The 22216-nt window shown below is 38.2% G+C and overlaps 2 protein-coding genes across 2 annotated transcripts; one reads left to right on the plus strand and one right to left on the minus strand.

Moving 5' to 3' along the window:
• Window positions 1–214: 214 nt before the first annotated feature.
• On the plus strand, window positions 215–18211 carry si:ch211-1a19.3. The gene is made up of 5 exons (XM_038286899.1): window positions 215–662; window positions 10237–10333; window positions 15469–15622; window positions 15715–15857; window positions 17679–18211. Coding segments are annotated over exons 1-5 (723 nt in total). The 5' UTR covers window positions 215–335; the 3' UTR covers window positions 17681–18211.
• A 1414-nt stretch (window positions 18212–19625) lies between these two features.
• Window positions 19626–21344, minus strand: LOC119784174 (cocaine- and amphetamine-regulated transcript protein-like). Its single transcript, XM_038286118.1, has 3 exons — window positions 21127–21344; window positions 20267–20350; window positions 19626–20069 (listed from the first exon to the last, which is right to left on the minus strand). The coding sequence occupies exons 1-3, from the start codon at window positions 21337–21339 to the stop codon at window positions 19962–19964; spliced, it is 405 nt and encodes a 134-aa protein (XP_038142046.1). The 5' UTR covers window positions 21340–21344; the 3' UTR covers window positions 19626–19961.
• Between the last annotated feature and the right edge of the window lie 872 nt (window positions 21345–22216).

Consider the following 22216-nt stretch of genomic DNA (forward strand, 5'->3'; position numbering starts at 1 on the left):
TGTACAAACACCCACAAGCAAAGCTCTTTTGTGTGTGTATATCTAATGCTGATGTTGTAAGTGTACCGTTGAAAACTGTTTCCCCTCTGGGGTTGATAACACGCAGGGGCGGGAAAAGGGTGAGGTTTTGGGGTGCGGCACTGAATGGGGGCAGGAGCTGGTGAGGCGGGGGCAGGACAAGAGGTGTTTTCCTCTTGTGCCCCAGTGTGAGAGCTCCTCCCTGTCCTGTCCTTGCCTGCTCTGAAGGGAAACTCCAGCTCAGTCAGACCTGAGGGACTCAAAGAGAGCAGCTGTTGATCCTCGTCTTCTCTACCTCCTGTCTCAGGTGTGCACTCATGGCAACCCAGTCAAAAAAATCCAACAAAGTCCAGAAAGTGGTAATTGGGCTGCTGACCATCTGGTCCCTCATCGCCATCATCATCTTGGTGGTGTGGGCTACTTCACCAGACCTGAAGGGCTCAGCCCAGTGCCGCAGAGAGCTGAAGGAGATGACAGAGAAGCTGGAGGGGGCCAAGGTGGTGTATGGCAAAGACAAGGCAGCCCTGGAGGAGAAGGTGCTGGAGGCCAGGGAGGAGAAGGACAAATTGAAAAGGGAGATCCTGCTGCTGCTGGGACACCTTAACGCTACCAATGCCACGCTGGAAGAGTGCCAGCAGAATAATGTAAGTGCTGATTTACTTCAATCTGTCAAAACGCAGAAACAAACACTCTGATTTGGATGAAATAGGAATTATTACTACTACCTCAGAGCTGTGTTAAACCTAACCACAATCTTAAGTTCCAGTTTTCATTTCTTTACATTTTCTTTATATTTATTTAAAGCAGTGAAGCTTTCTAGTAATCTTAAAAAATCGGTCTTAATACTTGGCTGGATTTTCTTAAAGACATTGACTCTTTTATTTAGACTATTTCTCCTTATCATTTATATTTAATTCAGCATCCCGGACATTTTTGATTAGGTTGTTGGTCCTTTTCTTTCACACATGCAAACAGTGTAAAAGCAGATAAACAAGAAAAGATCAGATTTTCACCTCCATTATAAAGCAGTATGTTTTTATGCCTTGTCTCTTTTTTTTTTTTTGCCTTGTCTCAGTTTTTTTTTCCCAAAGTCTGAATCAACAGCATAATTTGTACAATAACATTTAAAATGGCCTTTGCTTATATATGTAGTGCCATATATATGACACTTTGAAAAATAAAAAAGAAAGGTGTTGTCCATGGCCATATAGGTAGCTGTTTGAACCACAGACTCTACTGACATCAAGGGTTACGTTAGAGTTCAAGCAACCTCAAGTTGCTTTTTCTGTAAGGCGTATCATTAGAAGCACAATTCAAAGTGCTGTACATGAAAAGAGCAAAAAAAAAGAAAAAAAGAAAAAAAGAAAAAGAAAGCACAGAGAAAAGTATATAACAATGCATATTAGAGATAAAACTGCACATAAATCTAAGGAATTGAAGCACCTTAGAGTGAAGGGATGAGAAATTCTGCTGTATATCAATGTCATGCTAGCCAGGCCATGCAGAGGCTCTGTCTGCACTGATGAAAATGGAATGTACCTCAGCAAGTTTTGCATTTTTACCCAATTGCAGTGAAAAACCAATGCTACAACCCTTACTGCTAACTTTTTTCTTTCATTTATTAGGTTTAAATGGATGGAGCCACAATTATTGCAAATGTAATAAATCAAGTACCAGTTTATTAAAAACAGGTATAAATGTTAATAATTTCTGCTCCGTTTAGATGGATAATCAACTTTTAGGTTTCGCTTTTGTTTGTTTTTTGCCAGTCCGTATTTTTGCCTGAGGTGCACTGATTTCCTCCTGATATAAAGTTCATTGAAACTTGTGGTTTTGGTTGCAAAACAACCAACAGAATTGCATTACTTTCCTTCTACATCCTGAGCTCTTTCTATCAACCTCAAGTCTGGTTTAGACAAACAAGCTAAAAGCAAGGTAACTGAGTACTTGAACTAGACGGGGCCAAACATATAAAATGACAAGAACTAAAATGAGGTGTGAGATTAAAGTAGTAAAGCAATGGCTTAGATAAAGAAACTTTCTGGATTATGACATTAGCTTGACTAGAAGCAAATGTACTCATAGTTGTCATACTGTACTTCAAAGTACAGAGCAGAAAAAGTACCAGTGTTTTGTAGTTTTATTTTTTAATAGTACTGAGGTAAATATAACTATTTATGTACTAGACGCCTCTAGTCCTTTAAAAGGAGTCCTTTAAAATCACTTACCTTGGGGTGTTGCTATGGTGTGGTAGTAGAGTGCATGACCCTTATATTGGCTATGGCAAGTTTGAGGCTTGCCCTGCTGACTTTTGCTGAATGTCAACCCCCTCTCGTGTAATCCTCTTTCCTATGCTGATGAAGATTCTCAGTCATCCAGGTCATAGTCATTCTGTAAAAGTTCAAAAAATCCACTGGACTTGGTTTCCAAAGTTTGAAGATGTTTCGCCACCTCTCCAGGAAGCTTTTGCAATTCAAATGTGTGAATCCTCTTTCCTATTAACATATTTCCTAATATAATAAAATAAAGGTTACTAAAAAGCCTGTTTTTTATTAATTGAATAACATTTTTCAAGAAATTGTTCCTTCTGGTCAGTCTGAGAGGGGTTAGGAGATCCCCTCCAAATTATTTGATGCCTGTCATTCATAAGTTGTTTTATACTAGCCTTAAGGAGTAGAAGGGGAAAGGCTGTCCTCTCTGATACTCATATGACAGCAAAGGTTTGTCTAGATTTGCAAACCTATCTAAAGTAGAGATGTTAGGTCAAAGTGGCCTGGTCCACGTTTGGTGAAAGCCAAACACAGCACATGAGCAGAGACACCTAATCTCAGCTGTAAGGCATAGTGGTGGAGGGCTGATGATTGGAGCTTATGGTGCAATCACCAGGAAATATTCCAGCTATGGGGCTTACCAGGAACTGCTCTGCATACCAGAGTAAATCATCCTACCATCAACATGATTTCTGAAGCTCAGTCCGAACTGGGTCCTGTTGTAGGAAAAATCCAAAGCGTCAATTAAGCTCCTTCTTGTGTGCTCTGCCTAAAGCATTCACTCAGGCGGATTTACACCTGCTAGGCCAAGCTTTGAGAATGAAGCCATTGAATTTTAGGTCTTGGTAGGGTTATTTTGGTGGCTGCATCTGTTGGTAGTACTGCTAGTCTCTTACTTCTTACAAATGGTGTTTGACTGGCATGACAGTTAGGAATGCTCTGTGTAGTGAGAACAGGGCTGATCAGAACAGATCGGGTGATTGTTATGCTGTGACTGTTCTCATTTCTGCAGAAATCATTAAGATGCCTATTGAATGACAATCGTCAATCACTTTGCATACTAAGCTGCTTTAACCTAAGGCTAAACTTTTTCTACAAGCAGGTGAATGACTGATAAAGTCAGACATTGAAGGACATTTGCTGCCAAATGTGTTTCTATAAGCTGGATAATAAACCTGCTGTGATATGAAAACCCTGAAATAGAGTCTATTTACTACTTAGTCTCAATGGTTTCCATGGTTCTGGAAGTGGTCGCTTGTTTTTGTTTTTGTTTTAATCAGCTGATGTGAATCTACTACAGCTTTGTCTCATAAGACAAACTTGATTATTTCAGTGCCTCATGTTGTTATTGTGAAGAAGAAATGTGTTTGCAGCTCAGTTTTCCCACAATCGAGGAGCAGCAACTTCCAACATATGACAGTCTGATCAGCAGAAACTGATCTTCCACCTAACTAGCATTGGGTTGCACCGTTTTGAATGATGTGAGAATGAAGCAACAAAAGCTTTGATCTATTCATTTATTTATGGTGGTCTTTCAGCTCTTTTTTCACTCTTTAAGGTTTGTTTTGAGTGTTTTAGATTGATGTTTAATCCAAACTCTTTCTATCCAACTGTGAAGAAACGTCTCAGTGCTGATTTGTGATGCTCTGAGAGCCTCAACAAATTGTATTCAAATGAACCCTTCAAATGAATGTGACACAACTGGTTTCAATTTAAAGATCGATTTGCTGCCAATGCATCTATTTTTCTCAACCTAACTGGTAAAATGAAAACCATACTCCTCTGGAAGCAGTGTTTAAAGCGGAGAATTATAAATCAGATCTGCAGAAACAGTAGGTTCATCAGCTTTTTTGCGTATTTCAGAGTTGTGATAGAAACCATGCAGGACGTCCCACTCCCTGTTTTTTCCACCACTGGGAGACTCCATTTTCCCTCTTGTTCTTGGACTTTCTGCTCCCAGCTTTTCCAGCTACAGATCCTCTGAAGAGTTGGCTGGAAAAAGTGAGTGCTTGCCTCCTGCTTTTGTGGTTCTTAGTGAGTCACTCCTCTTCTTCCTCCTTTTCTTCACCTCTTCCTTACTGCTAAGTTTTTCCCTCTCAGGCTTCTCCCCTCCCACTAACCTTGTAAAATATTTCAGGATTTGGAAAACCTCAAGCACTGTTGCCAGCATTACTGTGGATTCTGGATAAACATGAATATTTTTGAAAGAGAATATATTAAATTAATGAAAACACTGAAGAGTAATGCTACGTTTTTCTGTACTTCAGCTTAAAATATTCTTGATATTTGTGTGGTTGAAAAGTCAAAGCTGGATCTGAAAGTCTCTGCAGATTCAACAAGCCACAGATGAGAATGTTCAAAGTCAGATAAACTGATTCTCATTCAAACAGAACCATTGGAGCTCTAATGTCCCTGCAGGGGTTGGCCTCTGACAAACCTAAAGCTGCTTTTATAAAGTTATTAACACATCCTTTTATAAATAATAATTTGGAAAAACATTTGCTCCTTGCAAATTTCTTATTCCTATCTTGTAACAGAAAGGCTCCAGTGTTAAAACTAGTTTAAATAAGATAGTATGAAGAACATTTTAAAAAATAGTTTTAAAATTATGATTAACTAAATTAGGAGAAAAAAAATTCTAAATTAACCTGCATCATCCATCCATCCATGCACACCTAGACACACCTAAGGACAACTTAGATTAACCAATTTATCTAACACATGTTGTTGGACTGTGGGAGGAAGCCAGAGTGCCCCGAGAGAACCCACTCATACATGAAGAGAACATGCAAACTCCATGCAGGGAATCAAAACCAGAACTTTCTCGCTGCAAGTCAACAGTGCTACAAACTGCACAACCATGCTGCACTAACTTGCATCACTGTATGAAAAAACAACAATAAAATGAACTGTACTACAAAACATGTAGACCAAAAAATTATAGAGATCTGAAAATAAATTTTTGATCTAAAGCTCATATATGTTCTTTAAAATTAGAAGCACTATAAGAGTTAAAGATTAAAAAATCCCCAGAGTCCAGAGTATATTTGTCTTCTTTGAAGTTTGTTAGAAAGTTTCCTAAATTTCCAAAGTGCTAAAACTTTAGCTTTTCTTAAATTTTCACCTGCAGCAGCTTCTAATGTCTGTTGGTCTGTGTGTGGTCATCTAAAAGGAATTTGGATGTTTTTGTTTATTGTTTAAAGCTGCTTTTTTTTTTTTTATAAAACCATAAGAATCAGCCAGACAGTCAAGATGTCAGTGGCTCTTCATCCCTCTGTAGTCGGTGACTCATTCATTATCACAACCATGGATCCCGTAACTTAAATGTGTGAATAATACAAATGCATTTAAAAAACGTGTGCTGGTGTTGATTTATTAAGTACATTTTTTCTTAAATAAAGTTATATTATTATTTTATTTTATACCCATCAGCACATTCATCTTTCCTGAGAAAAAAGGACAACATTGATTCACATCAGTGAAGCACAAAAAACATCGCAATCAGGGTTCTACTTCCTGAGAGCTTCCTGTGATCACAATCAACCTGCATCATGTAGTTGAAGTTGTTGAGCTCATCATTTATCAGCTTTATGAAATGCTTTGTTGAGGAGGTGAGTGATCTGTCACCATCAACACTGCCCCCTTTATTGGCTCAGCTGTTAAATATTTAGACTGGGTGAGACATTTGAAGCCACAGTTGGACCTGCAGAAGAAAGGGACACACTTACATGTTTTGCTTTATAATAATCCAAAATATTTGCTTGGAGTTGTATGTTTGGCCCCGATTTTGTCATGTCAGTTTTCTCCACATATGCTCATCTGTGCTTTAATGTCTGTAGACCTATGATTAAAAATACTGATTATTATTTGTCCTACTTTGGGTCAAAGTGTTGATTAAAGCCGAGTAGAAACCACAGGGCGTGTATCAGTTAGTTAGGGCGACCCAGCTGTGGTTTGTGAACAGCTACTGTTTGCAGACATTGGCAGGAAAGTGGAGCTTCCTTTACTTCACTTCCTGCTGAGCTTCGATATAAACCGGATGCATGAAAGATGTGAAACATAATGTGTTTTGGTGCATGCAAACACGTTGCTTGTAAGGTGAAAATGAGCCAATATTAAGCTTTATATGAAGTTTATTCACACGATTTTTTGTTATAGTCAGATTTTTTCTTCTTCTTTATTTAACTAGGTAAAACCCCATTTAGATCCACATCTAATGTGGATAAGGAACCTGGGAATAAAACCTGGATATCTTGTAACTTAAAAGTAAAAGAAATTAAACAATATGCACAAGTGTAAAGCAAACTATAAAACAGTTTAAAAACGACAAAGATTAAATGAATACTATTGCTTGTCTTTAATAGTAGCTCAAAATAAATCTATTGAAATAAAATGCGATGTCTGAAGTTCAGACTGGACCTGATTCCGTGTTACAGGAGCCATAACACTGAATACCTGCTTTGCTTTTTCTGTTTGAAACTGGATCCTGCAAAATAAAGATGTTGTTAGAGCGTTAAGAATAGGTGGTAATAGAATGATATAGGAGAGACTGACTGGAGCCAATCCAAGTGGAGTTCTATAAATCAGGATCATAAAGTGATGTCCGTACGTTTAAAGGAGACAATCAGCTTTTGCACACAATTCACAATAATGTGAAAGATGTCTATCACCTGTCACAAACCTTACAGCACAGTGATTAAAAACTGTTAAGGATTGAATATATTTGGTTGAAGCATTCATTCATAAAAGGTCTGCATAATCCAGGAGGTTAAAAGGTTTCCGATACCATTTTTTTTATTGTTTTACTTGATTTGACAGAAAAGCAGAAACCTTTGGAATCAGGAAACCCATCCTTCATTCTCAGTGCACTTCAAAAACTTGGCATGTGCTTTTTTAAAGGAAAGTAATCTTTTGAATATATTTGATGAGAATAATCATAGGACTTAACACCTTAAACAGATCAGATTATTGTAAAGGTTGTAATCATTTTAAGCAACCAGGATCTCGGCTGTCATAGTGAGCAAAATATAGAGTGAGCATGACCAGCATCGGTGTTTGCATCTAAAACCTGCTTTTATCTTAATTGGATCACAGGAAAACACCTGCTTTAGATGCTGAAGAGTTAAATTTAAATTGAATAATCTGAAATAGTGTTTATTAACCTAGCTATTTAGAGATACAAAGCAGTATATAAAGAGCTTTTACTTTATGGTTTAAATAAAGTAAAACTGCTTAGTAGAGAAAGGGAGTGATGTCCAGGCAATTCACTAACACGAACCGAAAAAGAAAGAAATTCTCATTTACCAATTTCCCTTCTATGTCTATCAGGAATTATAGGAACTTACTTTATACTAACCTTTAAAAGGATGCTTGATACAATCAATACTTTTACTTTTAAAGCTATTTCTCCTCGTACGATGACTGAGAGAAAAAATAGAAAAAATAAAATGTAATCTTTTTTCTGTCTGCTGTAAGCTGTCTACAAATCCACCACCATCTCTTGTCTGTAGGGTATCTCACACAGCGACACAAGAAAATATTGGCCTGTATTCTATTAGCGGCCGGGACTCTAACATTGGCCGGTCTCGCTGTCAGAGGAGGTAAATAATGGCCGGTCTCTAATACAGGCCGGGGCTATAAACGTTTTTTCTGGGCATACCTCAACATTATACTTGTGGTAGTAACATACAAGTACCACAGCCCTGCGCTGCTGGACGACAGGCCCTGACTGCTGCCCGTCTGCGCGAGGAAGAGAACAGACACGCAGCAGAACATGAGGAGGAGCGCGAGTGATGAGGAGATTAAAGGGAGACATGAAGAGGAGGAGGAAACTGAGGAGGAGGATTAAACAGAATTGGAGGATTTTTCTTCTCTTTTTTTACTTCAAACCAAGCGAGACATGGTAACTGTACTTTTTCAATAAATGAACCTAGTGTTTTATAGGTTCAAATAGACACAAAATCTCATTTTTATTCATTCCACTGGTAGTCTGTTTTGCTCAAATAGCAATAGAGGCCTGTCTCTAATTCTGGCCTCTTTCCAATAAAGGCCTGGACCGCGATGCACTTGAGTGAAATAAACGCCCGGGCCCATATTAGGGGATTTACGGTATTCAGAATCACTGATAGTCTCCATAGTTAGGGGCCTTGCCTGATTTTGTTCATTCTAAAGTAAGAAAGGAGGCATTAAGGTTGTTTTTTCGATGAAAGTAGGGTTAACATTAGTAATGTTAGGCTTAAACACAGATGTAATTGCATGTCAAACTGACCTGTTCTGCAAGCAACATGCATAATGCTGAAGGTCTTTTTTCCATAAAGATGTAAACACTTGTTCCCCCCTAACCCCCCATCACATTGACTTTATACATATGAACAACAGTTTTCAGGGATAAACACAATAATTTGTGTTAAAACTACTATTTCTCTGCACTGTGATCTTGTGCAGAAGGTTAAAAAAACAGAGGGACCATCAAGCATTTATTGGGGTGGATGTTTTTATTGGAGTAATGATGCTGCTTTGAACTGGTTCAGCTGCAGAACCCCCATGAGTTACTTGCTGGCTTCCTGCAGAAGAATCAACCCCTGCACATGAAGCTTTAAATCTTAGCAATCTTCCAAATACTTTAATAAATAAATGAATTTCGCATCAGGCTGTTGTTTCTTTAACAGTAAAGATCTTCACTGTTTGTATTACATACGTAAAATGGTGTTTCTCACTTTCAAAGCTCTCTATCTTAGTTATAGAGGGAACAATCATAAGCCTTCTTCTAAATTAGCTTCTTAGAAACCAAACTGTTTGGATTGTTACATCTATGCCTGGCAAATAACAATGGCTCTTCAGATGTGGGAGAGCAGTTTAGACTCTGTAGATGGTTCTGCTTTTACAGATGATGCAATAAGAAAGTATGACTCTGCCATGGTAGTCTGAACATGTTCAGTTATTAAGGAAAGATGGCATTTATCTGCATTTGTCTGTGTATAATTTCTGTCATCTGGCTCATGGCAACCACTAAACAGGTTGCCATGAGCCAGATGGCAAACACTAAACATTTGCACTGTTAATGTCACTCCTGAGATTAATTAAATAAACTTTCTTGGTGAAAGGCATGAGTTTAGTTCAGAAAGGACAATTTAGTCATTTAAAAACATTCATTCATTTCATATTTCTATCTTCTTGCAGATTTGAAGCTTACAGTATAAGATCAGTGCACAAATGCAGCAGAGACTAGGTTGATCTCTATTGCATATGATACTATATAATAATGTTAAAACCTTCAGAAACAAAGTAAAGCAATGGTATCAGGAGTGAGTTATGGTAACTAGAGGAAATGTCTACAAAAGCCTTCTTCTTTAGCTTTTTAACAAACTGAATATTTAGGGTCAGATATGATTCGGTATATTTGGCAAAAAAAACAAAACCCCTGAAGAGTAGCCTCAGAGCATTATGCAGCCAATACTATGCAACACAACAGGTGTTCAACTTAAAGTTTTTAAGCAGACACCTTTTTTAGGAACAATGGGCCAAATGTCATGTCATCAGAATATAACAGTATTATAGAGGGTTTTAGGAAATTTCAGCCAGATTACATATTCTTTTGAAAGCCTGCTGCATGATCCAGGCATAATGGGTATAAAGGAACTTGCTGTTACATGCAGAGCACAACTGGAACTTGTCGAAATTCTTGGTCTATATGACCTTTTTAGTTTTTTTTTGTTTGTTTTTTAAAAGAGACTGGGTTCCTCCTTTTTACTCCATGTTGTATATTTGTTTATGTTTCCCAAAAGAGGAAACCCTTGTAACAAACTGTTAATGCAGTTTGTCAAAGGTTCTTATCTTTAGTAGCAACTCACATTTATCATAGCATCATCATGACTTTGTTTTTATTCTTCATTGCTCCCTATAATATGTTTTTTCCTCCTTTTGGGGTTATGTTTGTTTTGTCCTGCAGATCATGCTAGCTGAAAACATCAGTGCTCTGCAGGATGACGTCAGGCTGCTGCAGCAGAGTGAAGCGAACCTCACAGAGGAGCTAAACCTGCAGAAAGGTAAAACTGTAGGAAAAACTCCATCACTTCCATGAAAGGAGACTTTCTCCACTGGTATTCATAGCTGCGTCTCCCGGCCCCCCAGTTACCCTGGTGACCAGTGAGTCAGAGTAAATAAATATGAACCAACTGGATGGCTTAATAGAAGAGTGTGTTTAAAGTCTCTTTTTGAGTCATGTAATCAAAACATGAACATAAATTGAACCATTTGAGCTAAAAATATAAATCCCAGAGACCCCGATGGTTCATGTGTTCATTCTGAGTTGCCAGAAAAGAAACCTAGATCTGTTTAAGAGAAAAGACTAAATTAATCAAGAAGCAGGAGAATTAGAGATAATTATTTTACCCTAAAAACTACAATAAAAGCTTTAATTAAAACGAAACAGCTAATCAAAGTGTAGTGCAGAAGAATAAATCCAAACTTCACAGATGTGGGTGAAAGCAACATTTACATGATCAAAGCAATTATGGCAATGAGAAGGATCAGTCCATAAAAGCTGGTTATTTACTGTCAACCCTGATAATAATATTATATTCTTTAAATTAGCCGTAGTATTTCACAAAATTTGCATTTCTCATATTATATCTAGTGGGCTTTTCACCAATAAGCTCAGGATGTTTGGAATTTATCCGTTGAGGAGACTAAAGCAGAAGAATCTGGTTTGGAAATCTCAGGGTTGTAGGTTTATGTTGTGGTTCTTTTGGTGTTTTCATACTCTGACCTTCAGCAAACATTGGAAAGCTTGAATGCCAGAATGATACTCACCTTCTAAAAGCATGAAACTGTGGTTCTGGTTCAGAAGAGGCTGGAACATTTCTTAGGGCAATTCGTGAAACAAAACCATACCTCCAAATGCCCACAAAGACAGCCAGCCCAAGTTGGGCTCTAAACAATACTCTCTGATCCTAAAAAAATAGCCTCAGAGGTGGTTTGGACTTCAAGATTTCTTTTTGTGATGATCCTTCCAGAAAACACACACCTGGGATAAGCATTAAATCCATAAACCATGAATAACCAGAAATTTCAGAAGGATTCTACACCTTTTGAAGCTATTAAATGCATCAAGAATCCTTATAAGCTGGAAGTTCTGTGGAGATATGGGTGATTTTTATACTTTAGTGATTCAGGCATGAATATTTGAATGTGTTCAGTGAGATTGTACTCTCCTGTTCCATTCAACTTATGAACTGTGATCAAAGTTGCCTGTGAATGTGACTCCAGGCCGCTGTGACTGGATCTATTCACCCTGTTTCAGCTCCAGAGCTGTTGTTTCTGCAGGTTTCTGGTTCAAACCTGCTGCAGTCCAGGAAGCTCTTCCCCGGTCAGTCAGCTGGACTCGGTCAGCACTGTGGAATGTGGGTTTCCCTGTGATGAAGTTAGCCTCGCAGGAACTTGCTAAGGCCTCAGAGGGAGCGGTCCAACACCACAGTGCCACATGTCACAGAATCCAAATTGGGTTTTCATGCCGCTGTGATCCACCCCTCTTTCCTTACTCTTCTTTTAGGTTTCTGAGGTCACTTCATGTCAGAGGAAAAAAAAATCTAGTTCTAACAAACTCCCATTAGCTCACCTAAAGCTGGTTTCTTAAATCCCCTTGTATGTTTAATTTATACATGTAGATGAATTCATCACCTCCTGCTGCTCAGCTTCTGGATGAGTTTGCTCTGTGAACACCTGTGATCAAAGGTTTCACAGAATAATATTTACTAGAGTTTTAAAAATCAGAGGTTAAAGTGTGAGAAAATAATACAAGATTGTTTTTTTATTTCACAACATCATTCATTTTATGTCAGGGTCTTCATGCTGAGGTGCTGAATGTTAAATAAAATATCCCTCTGGATGCTTCTTTGTTAGCTCTAGGTTCTTCTACAAAGAGATATCCAAAGCTACAGTTCTAAAGACGATTTACCAGAACAAGTGGATTGGGTTCCATCTTTTATTAGGATTTGATGTAAACCTTTCTATTACCACTGTCATTAGATAAATCACAATTTCTAAATTGAGAAATATCAGCCTGCTGCCATCAACACCTTTGTTTATAGATGTTGAAGCTGGGCCTGTTTTTCAGTGTAGTCCTGTTTCTCTGACTGTGACTGGGTGGATGTGCTCTCTTTCATCCTCTGGCATGGGAGTTGGCTCGGAGCTCATCTGCCTTGCTGTGTGTTTCCTCGACGGGGCCATCTAAGGAGCTAGTTTACAGTCGCCTTTTGTATCTTTGCTTCTTTCAGTATCTCTGCTTCTGTGTCCTTGAACCCCAGTCGGCCTCGGCAGATGGCCGCTCACACTGAGCCTGGTTCTGTTGGAGGTTTCTTCCTGTTAAAAGGGAGTTTTTCCTTTCCACTGTCGATACAAGCATGCTTAGTGTGAGGGATTGCTTCAAATCAATGAGTCCAATCAACTGGTTTTCCTTAGATAGAAAACTTTGAATCAATTTGACTGCATGATCTGGTTGAACTGTAAAGTGCCTTGAGATGACATGTGTTGTGAATTGGCGCAATATAAATAAACTGAACTGAATTGAATTGAATAGACTGTCAGATTTTAGTTCAGTATTTCCTGTCTTAAGAGCTTTTAGTTGTACCATATTGTAGACTTTTATTGATAAAGCAGCATTTGCTTGTTTACTCTTTAAGAATGTTTATGCGTAATAGATTTTAAAGATGGCATGTTATGTTTTAATAAGTGCTGATAAAAAAGGATACAAAGCATTAAAGAGTTTCTGCACTGTCTGATGAAATGTAAAAACAGATGGTTTTGTTGTAATTTGCTGTATGACTAATGTCCTCCAGGAGCAGTTTAGAAGTTTTGTGGAAGTGGGAACAGATTCTTAATAAACGTGGTATCCTGCCTGCTGCGTTTGGAGGGAAGTGATAAATTCCTGTAAAGTAGAGATATGAAAGGAACATTGTGTTTAGGAATTAATCTCTGCTTTATGTGAACCCATCAGTCTGGGAGAATGGAGTCATACAGTTTATACACAAACACAAGGCAAGACATCCAGACAGAGTTAAGTTTAAAGAACCATAAATTTGAGTTTAGTTCAGTTTTAAGTTCTGAATTAACACCTCAAACTGCTAACAGAATCTATGCTGCTTCAGAACCACATGAGCCGGTCAGCACTTAGGAACTTAGTGATCTCACCAATTCTGAAAGTGACCCAGAATCTGCACAAATATATGAAAAAGAAAGAAAAAAAAACTCCAGCCAAAGGAGTGAAAACATGCACCCTGGCAGGATGCATCATTCCTGACATAACTGGTGATAACTCCAGATCGAACCATAGCCTTTATATAATCTGATGTTTCTGATAATAAAGTGGAACCCAGTTCTACTTAATACCTAAAGAACCAAATCGATATTATATTCTTAAGATTAGATTTTCTTAGACTTAGACAACTATTAATGTCTTTTTTTATGGTTAGTTCTAGCATCGGGTAGGAGTTAATAAGTTTTCACTTCTTCCTACCCCATTCTTTTTTTATGCCCTTCTTGTTACTGTGCACTATTTTATTTTTTATCATTTTGTATCATGTTCGAATAAATTTCATTTCATTAAAAAATAAAAATGTCAATATTAAGGATGTTAATGTCTCAGTATTAATCTCATAAGTACAATTAGGGTAATAATAACTGATGGGTGTTTCCATGTTTTTGTTTTTGTTTATAGGTTAGGTGGGGTGGGGGATGGCCATGTGTTTGGTTCTGTGACAGTGATGATAGCTGGGTGTTTAACTAAAGCAGAGAAGAAATACCAGCGGTTGTTTTGTCAAAAGGAAGAAAAATATAGTATAGAATATCAGTTATTAGCAAACATAGCAGTGTTAATATTGGATATCCAAACTGACCTCAGAGATTTTTATATGATTTGAACCCTAAATATCATACATAGAATACCTAAAGCAACATTTACTGTAACCACTACTTCAAGTTACATGATGGTCAAGATTTCCCTTACTGTAGAAAATGAATTGCATTGTTATATAATTTGCAGGCCTGGCTCATTATGCACAAACATGATGCAAAAAGCAAGGCTGATGCAGGACCCTGTGCCAACTTGACATCATTGAGGCCCTGCTCTTTGATATTCAGTGGTTGGACAGTATGCACTGCCCATGCAATGGCTCTGTTAACAATAGGAAGGAGAGATCATTTAAATAGAAAGAAAACATCCAAATAACCTGGTTGAGTATAAATGACCATCTGACTGAGCTTAGAAGGAAACCTTAGCACCTATCAGGGAACTCTCTCTAAAAAGTGAGGACCTAATGGCAGCTACTGCAATTTTAACAGGAACTATAGGCTTTCATCTATAAAAAACAAGAATCAACTTTACAGCAACAACTCATCCAGATAGGTTTAGTCATGATAACGGTTTCTTGGTTGCAGCTGCAATTTTGACTGTTACGGTTACAGAAAAGGGATGTTGCATTATGGGCCTGGCATCCGCACTGTGTTGGTAGATCAGACAGTACTGAGTCCGTCTAGCTGGCCAGGATAGTGAGTTTCTCCTCTACAGATCCAGGAACCTTGGAAGAATGCATGAAATCATAAATGTTTTCATGTGCATGATAATAGTTCAAAACTCTGGCTTTGGACTAAAAAAAAACAACTAAGAAATAGTTGGTCTTACCTGATTCAAAAGCATCCAATGGTTCCTTAGATGGTCAAAATAAGGACTTTCAAAATGAGAGCAACCAAGCCACTTACCTTGAAAGTAAGATGAACTAATTTGTGAAATCACAAACAAAAAATTTGAATTTTACATGGTATCAATCTGGCTGTTTTACATATACCGTATATACATTTATATACAGTAACCGTTTTTTTCTAAAATTTTATATCAAGCAGCCTATTTCACATTGTGTGTCACTTTAATACCCAAACGCTTCTGTTAAAACTAAGGGAAAGTGAAAAAAGTGAAAGTTCAATATTTAGAGTCAACTACTAGATGTTTCTGAGAGTTTCTAATGACTGCTGGAACCACTAACACTTATCAGAATGCAGCCAGTGATCTCAAAGATATAGGGAAGGTGTCATTTCTTTATCCTGCTGGTTCCATAACGGAGAAATGTGATGTAAAATGTCTGCTTGTGTGTTCCTGGTATTAACTACTCTTTTTCTTGTGTATCCTCAGAGAAGGTTGAGGTCTTGGAGCTGAACCTGACCCGTGCTGTCCATCAGACAGAGTCCTGTTATAGCCTGAAGGCAGCAGCTGAAAGCCAGATGTTAGCAGCTCAGAGTCAGACCAAAGCCTGCAATGTAGAACAGCAGTACGTGAAGCTACAGTTGTGAGTCCACTCTTCAGTCAGCAGCTTCCAGTTTCAAACCATTGCTGGTTGAGGCTTTTGCTCTGATTGGGTTTCTGTTTGGGTTCCAACAGTGAAAAGTGTAAAGCTGCTCAATCCGAAGCTCCGCAGGGGAACAAACAAGTAGAACCCATTGAGTCATCACCTTCCAACGCTCCCCTCACTGGTATTCCTGCCCTGATGCTACTTATTTGTGCAGCTCTGCATCTGCTAACTTGTAAGTACCAGATGTGTGATAATCCCACATGCATGATGCTAAATCACTCCTGGAGGCTCAAACACATCAGAATGCATCACAAGTTCACCTCTTCCTGGATTTTAGATGAACATTGATAGATTGATTGATTTAATTGATCTCACAGTGAAGAAATTCACTCATTACACCAGCTTAAATGGACAAAAAAAGAGAAGAATGTGCCAAAGGTGGAAATAAGGGTGCATGAGATATATACAGTATATACAGTGCATCCACAGATGACAGCTTTTTCTTATTTTTATAGTAGGATTATTATAAAGGGTTATTGCACAGGTTGTTTAAATGGGTATTTCTGTGGATTGATATTTGAATTTATATATATACAGTTATTGCACTAGGTGGGAAAATGGAATATATGAATGATATTGAATGAATATGAATTTAATGTTTTAAGAGCAAATTAATATTACAGCCATATGACAGCTTTTAGCAAATATGATACTGTAGGGAGCTTTGATGTTCATCAGATTAAAGCAGGATTTGAAGAGTTAGAGCCCCATCTGGTGGATGAATGATCTCACTGCATCAATTTACAAAATCCCTTATAAAGTCAGTCCTGGTCTAAATCAAAGGTTCCCAAACTATTTAGCTTCTGACCCTTAAAATTATACCAAAGTCAACTCATGACCCAAATTATTGGTTCAGCACAAATATTTCCTCACAATCAAATAACCATGGGGGTAAGGGGTCGTGGTAGCCCAACATTTTCTGCGTTTGGACATTTTTTTTTAACGGGAGGAACAATCTAAATGGCAAAAGTTATTTTAGAAGATATTTCACACACTGACTACTTGATTGTGTAGAGAGTTTTAATCAGCTGCTTCGACCAGACTTCCTACAGCTGAAGGACATTTTTGCTGGATTATGAAACCCCTCTTATTGCCAACTCCTCATCACCTCATTTGGTGGAATATTTCCTAATTCTAAAGCTTTGGTTAAAGCAGCTACTGTAATTCTAGGCTCTTACGTGGTGGCAGAGCATTAAGCATTGAGCAGAGCAAGCTGTGAAACTGTTTTTGTCACCTCAAAGAAGTGTCACTTAGGATATGTGGATTCTCTGTTCAGTTTGTTCAGACTGAATATAAATTGAATAAACTAAATGTTTTAAATGCTTAATTATTTAAAAACAAATCAACCTGATCGTTAAAATTAATGTGTTCCAGGCCCAACGCATTCCTGTCACTCTAGTCCTCAGAAAGTATCCTAGTTTGATTGCAACTCTTTCATAAAAAATAAAAAAACAAAAAAACTTTAAACCTTTATGCCTGAATTTGTATATAAAGGTTCCCTGGTGAATGTGTAAAAACTGGTGCTGGGGGTAAGATTCCTGACCATGAGTCTAAAATATAAATCTCATTCTAAAGCCACTTTACATGTGTATCTTTCCACCAATGCTGGAGATGAATAGCAAATTGTTCCTGGATTTTTGGGTAAAGGTACTCAAATATGTTTATTCATAGAGCAGAGTGACTTTAGGTGAAATAAGACCTACATATGATTTAAATCAGGATGATTAATTGAGGACATCAGGACACAACTCGCCTTTTCTTCTGCAGATGACACAAACAAAGCCCTTAAAAAGTTTTCTTTCTGCCTTTATAGGAACCGGTCACCACTGCTGTGAGCTTTATTTATTCCATGAATGAAAAGCCCACATCTATATGAATAAGCTGTTATTCTTGAACCAAAGATTGAATGTGTATCTACTCACTTTGCCTTCATTCTGACAAACATTATAGATTTTATGGTTTAAAAGAATTTTCATTTTTATTTGCATTTTAGGAGTTTGGTGTGGAGGTGGGTCAGACATACAGCAAGCCCAACGGTTCAGGAGGAAGCCGAGCCTGGACCAACATGACTGCTGTACATACTTCCTGTCTGCACAACAGGGTCGCCATGGAGACACTGTCACATGATGGATGCTTGGATATTGACTTTGTTTCCTTGTTTTAACTCCACATCTGCAATGCTTGATGTTGGCCTCTCAAAGCTTTGCTCTTCTTCCCATCGCAGCGCCTCAGTTCAGATCAAAGGATCAAAACTGGCAGAACTTTTTACACCATTGCTTTTATTTTCTGTTATGGCTTTAATCAGGCTTAGAGCGACCACAAATGGATTTATTTTTGCTGTCAGTGTCTCCGCTAAATGTCTGTGAGCTTTGTTTTATCGCCACAATTGCTGTTTGAAAGTTTTTATCACTGCAGAAATCTTGCGTTTCAACTTCTAGAGGTTCTCAGATTCTGGTTTGAAATATGGCTCAGGTTGGATGTACTCATTTCAATAAATAAAACCTGAGGAATTTGTAAAAAAAAAAATATATGTTTTCTTTTTTCAGACAATCAACTAAAGCAAAAACAAATATTTTATTTTTAAAGTCTAACAAGAAGATATAAACCTGGGGTGCCCTCGGGGAGTCTTTAAGGGCTCTAAAGTTCCTGTGCTTCTACAAACCAGACTTCCATGTAAACAGGCATTGACAGGCTGCATTCAGTGTGTCTAACACCTGGTCATCATGTCCAGTCCTTAACTTTTTGGATGACTGTAAGAACGTCCTTAGCACAACTGCAGAAGGCTGTTAATCAGGAGGTCTAATGTGTTTAAGCAGAGAAACACCTAAAACATCGAGGAAATAAGTATACATTTACTTTCCTGTTAGACTAATAGTGCACAAGTCCAGTCCAGTCAAATTTCCCTTCGCCAACATTAAGCAATCTGTATTAAAAAGTAGGAATTTCAGACCCCAGTGTGGTAGATTTTAACCAGAAACAACTTTGAAAGTTAGAATTACGTCAGAAGTTTTGAGCAACAAGACCAAACCAAATATTCATATACAAAACACAAATAAGCTGCAATTTAAATCAACAGTAGTTCAATTTAACCGTTTTTAGCAGCAGTTTCAAATGTATGAAACATTTAGTCAGTCATACTACCCATTAGTGTATAAAGCCAGGAATTTGTAACTTTACGTGCCTAATCCTGCATAATAAAGTGCTTTTGTGATTGTTTTAACAATGGCCTTAGTGGCCATAGGAACATGTGAGAAACTAATGCCATCACCTCAGGTCACATCATTCTGGCTTCCCAGCTCTAAGGTAAAGAGAACACGGGATAACAGCTGAGTAAAAACCAAACGATTCCTGAGTGTTTAAGGGAGATATCTCAAAGCTGCAGCAGAGGTGCTCAATGGTGGTGCTTTTATTCTGAAACGATAAGGATAATTATACCCAACTCCATCTTCGAACTTAGAGTTTACAGGCGACACCTAAAGGAAGCCGTTTCGCAACAGCTTCCTTTAGGTCCCTCTGCAACATCTTTGACTGGGCCATTAAAGTACCTTTAATGCTGTTTCGAGTGATTCAGACGTTTTTCCCAAACTATTGTATTGAAAAGCCAGCCTAAGCTTTTTTGATAGACATTAAATTTGAATAGCGTAAAAGATTATGCCATTGGTGCCTCTGTCAGTTCAGTTTGTGAAAGACACCAAGTTTTAATCATCCTCTCCTACAGTATAAAATACCTGGTATGATCTGAATCACTGCCTTTAGCTTTTCTCCAACTTGAACCGGTGAATTTAAGGCAGACATTATTGCCTAAAGTTACAGCTTACCAACCGAACGGAAACAAACTCCATCTCTGATTATGAACCAGCTCAGTGATACATTTAGCATTCATTAATATCTCTCACACACTAGCCTGCCTCTTACTGAGGTACTATTCATAGATGGAGAGGATATATACAAGAACCAGATTTAAAAATATTTTTTATTTAACACAAGTTTTTTTGTGATTTGGAATAGCATCTAAAAAAATACAACAAAACAAAATAAAACTAAACAGTGTAATGTAAACAATGTAAAACAATATATCAGGGTTATTTTACATGGAATCAAGGTGTGACTCTCCAAATATTGACATCCTTTCGAGTCTGAGGTTAGCCATAGTTAATTCAAAGTTGATTCCTTTCCTCACATTAAGCAACTTTTTAAAGCTTATGAATAAAATTAAAAAAAAGTTATTTCAAAAGAGTATCTTCTGTATGTTCTACACAGTGTTTATATCTAAACTCTATACACACTTGAGGACATTGAAGTTGCAGAAGGTTCCTCTGGGACATCCACACAGCTTCCCAATCCTGGCCCCTTTACGCACCGCACACTGCTCACCTGCATCACACTGGCAGATGGACAGAAAAAAGCAATACAAAACTCACAAAACCATCCAACATCTCAAATGATGCATGAAGACTAAATGGAATGAGAAATGGTTCCTGTGTTATTATGGCAATGAAACATCTGAAGCCCAGTGTTGATCAAATGTAAACCCTAATATTGTTGGGGCTGGATAAAAAAGTCAGGCGAGATGGAGCTTACAGGTGGAAGCCAGCCCAGTTTCTTCTCAGTGGATGGCAGCTGTTTGTTCCTCAGCTTTTCCAGAACTTCCTGCAGGGCTTCGATCTGAGGCAGGAACAGCAACAGACTTCACTAAGTGCTGGAATTCACTTCAACCAGGAATCAGAAACAGAACTTAAATGGCACGGTTATCTAACGTGATAGACACATCCTAAGGATAACTTTCTACATGAGAAAACAGACAGATCTCTTTAGAAACCCCAGATTTCAAAAAGCCCATCTTAAACAAACTGAGTTACTAAAGACAATCTCAGCTCCTAGATCTGAAAATGAGACCTAATATTGCATCTATGTACATCAAACACTGCACCTCAGTAACCAGTCTGAAACGGCTCCAGTTATCAGACGACATTATGTCCTTGGTCGGATCTGGGACAGTGACCAACCGGTACACTGGTTCAGTCACAACCATCTGAAGTGTAATACATGGAGGACTGTGGATATGATGCTGAGCTTACACACACCCCACCCTCCCTTCCTTCACCAACAACAGTGTGAATCCTGTGGATCACTTGTGGTTCTAGGAACCACTCAGGGACAGGGATCCAAGATGATCCTCACTCATAAACACTGTTCTGAAGAAGGCCCAGCAGTAATTCCTGTAGAAACTCAGGAACTGCTGGTTATTTTCTACGCGGCAATCAGTCAGTGTGTCCTGGGCTCATCCATTACCATGTGGTTTGGCTAACACACACAACAGGACAGATCGAAACTACAACAAACCAGTCTATAAAGAGGATCATTAGGGCTTGGCATCCATCCATTCAGCATTTGTCTGGCTAACATTGTGCACACAAACAATAACCGAGGTGTCGACTCACCAGCTCCTTCTCCTCTTCAGTCTTGATGACATCATATTCAGGTGATCGCTCCTCTATCAGCTCATTGCAGCTTCCTAAAGCCACCAGCATCCAGCAAGACGCACTGAGGAGCAGCATCCTGCCGCTGACCATGGTGCTGACGGACTTGGACACGACGGCAATAGGGGTTGAAGGTTGTGAAGTTAGTGGATCTTTTCTCTTTCTGCTGGACATGGGAGGCTGAGCCTCAGTCTGGAGAGTTTATACTGAATATGAGCAGCTCTGACATCACACCGGCAATATTTACTTTGATAACGAGGCAATCAGGCAGCTCACCTTTGAGGTCGGCAGAGGATAGGAGCTCTGCTCCATCAAACAGGAAGTGAGGGGAAGATTTTCACCTTTTGTCCAACATGAAACATTTTCTGACCTAACTTGTTTTGCTGCCCAGTCCCTTCAAAAACGTTAATATCTAAGTAAAAGCCCAGTTAACCATGATTTATGCTGAACCAACAGCTGTCCACAGAAATCTCTGATTTTAATGCTCAAAGCTGCGGTTGCTCTTCCCTAACATAACTTATAGCATCTATATGCAAAACTGAGAAAAAACTATAGAAAAAAATGAGCCAAACATTAAAATCCACATGAAAAGTTTTCATATGCTGAACTTGGGTCAAGAACATAAACCTTATTCTGGCTTTTTTGGTGTTTGCCCTCCTCTCTCAGGTCTTATTACTGCAAATTTGTGAAAAGTTTTATTTAAGACTCTCAGACCTCAATCAATATTAACAAAATAAAAGCCCCAGAAAGACTGTAAATACAGATGCCTGAACAAACTTAGAATATTTCTTTGGCTAAGTTTATAAAAGTCCTCAGAAATAAGACTTTCGAAATGTTTACTTTAAAAAAAACAAACAAAAAAAACACACTTAAAAATAGATAAAGCCCTAAGTGTGATCATAGACTGTAATGTATAAAGACATTTTTGAAGTGTGTTAAAAACATCCACCCCTTTACCTCCATGACTTAAACTTAAGACCGTGACAAAAGTGGAGATGATTAAATCTAAGAGTTTATAACTTTGCAGATACTTTGGTAAATCTGATCTGTT

This window comes from Cyprinodon tularosa, unplaced genomic scaffold, assembly GCF_016077235.1.
Source record: "Cyprinodon tularosa strain WSP-4 unplaced genomic scaffold, ASM1607723v1 ctg106, whole genome shotgun sequence".
Classification (NCBI taxonomy): Eukaryota; Metazoa; Chordata; class Actinopteri; order Cyprinodontiformes; family Cyprinodontidae; genus Cyprinodon; species Cyprinodon tularosa.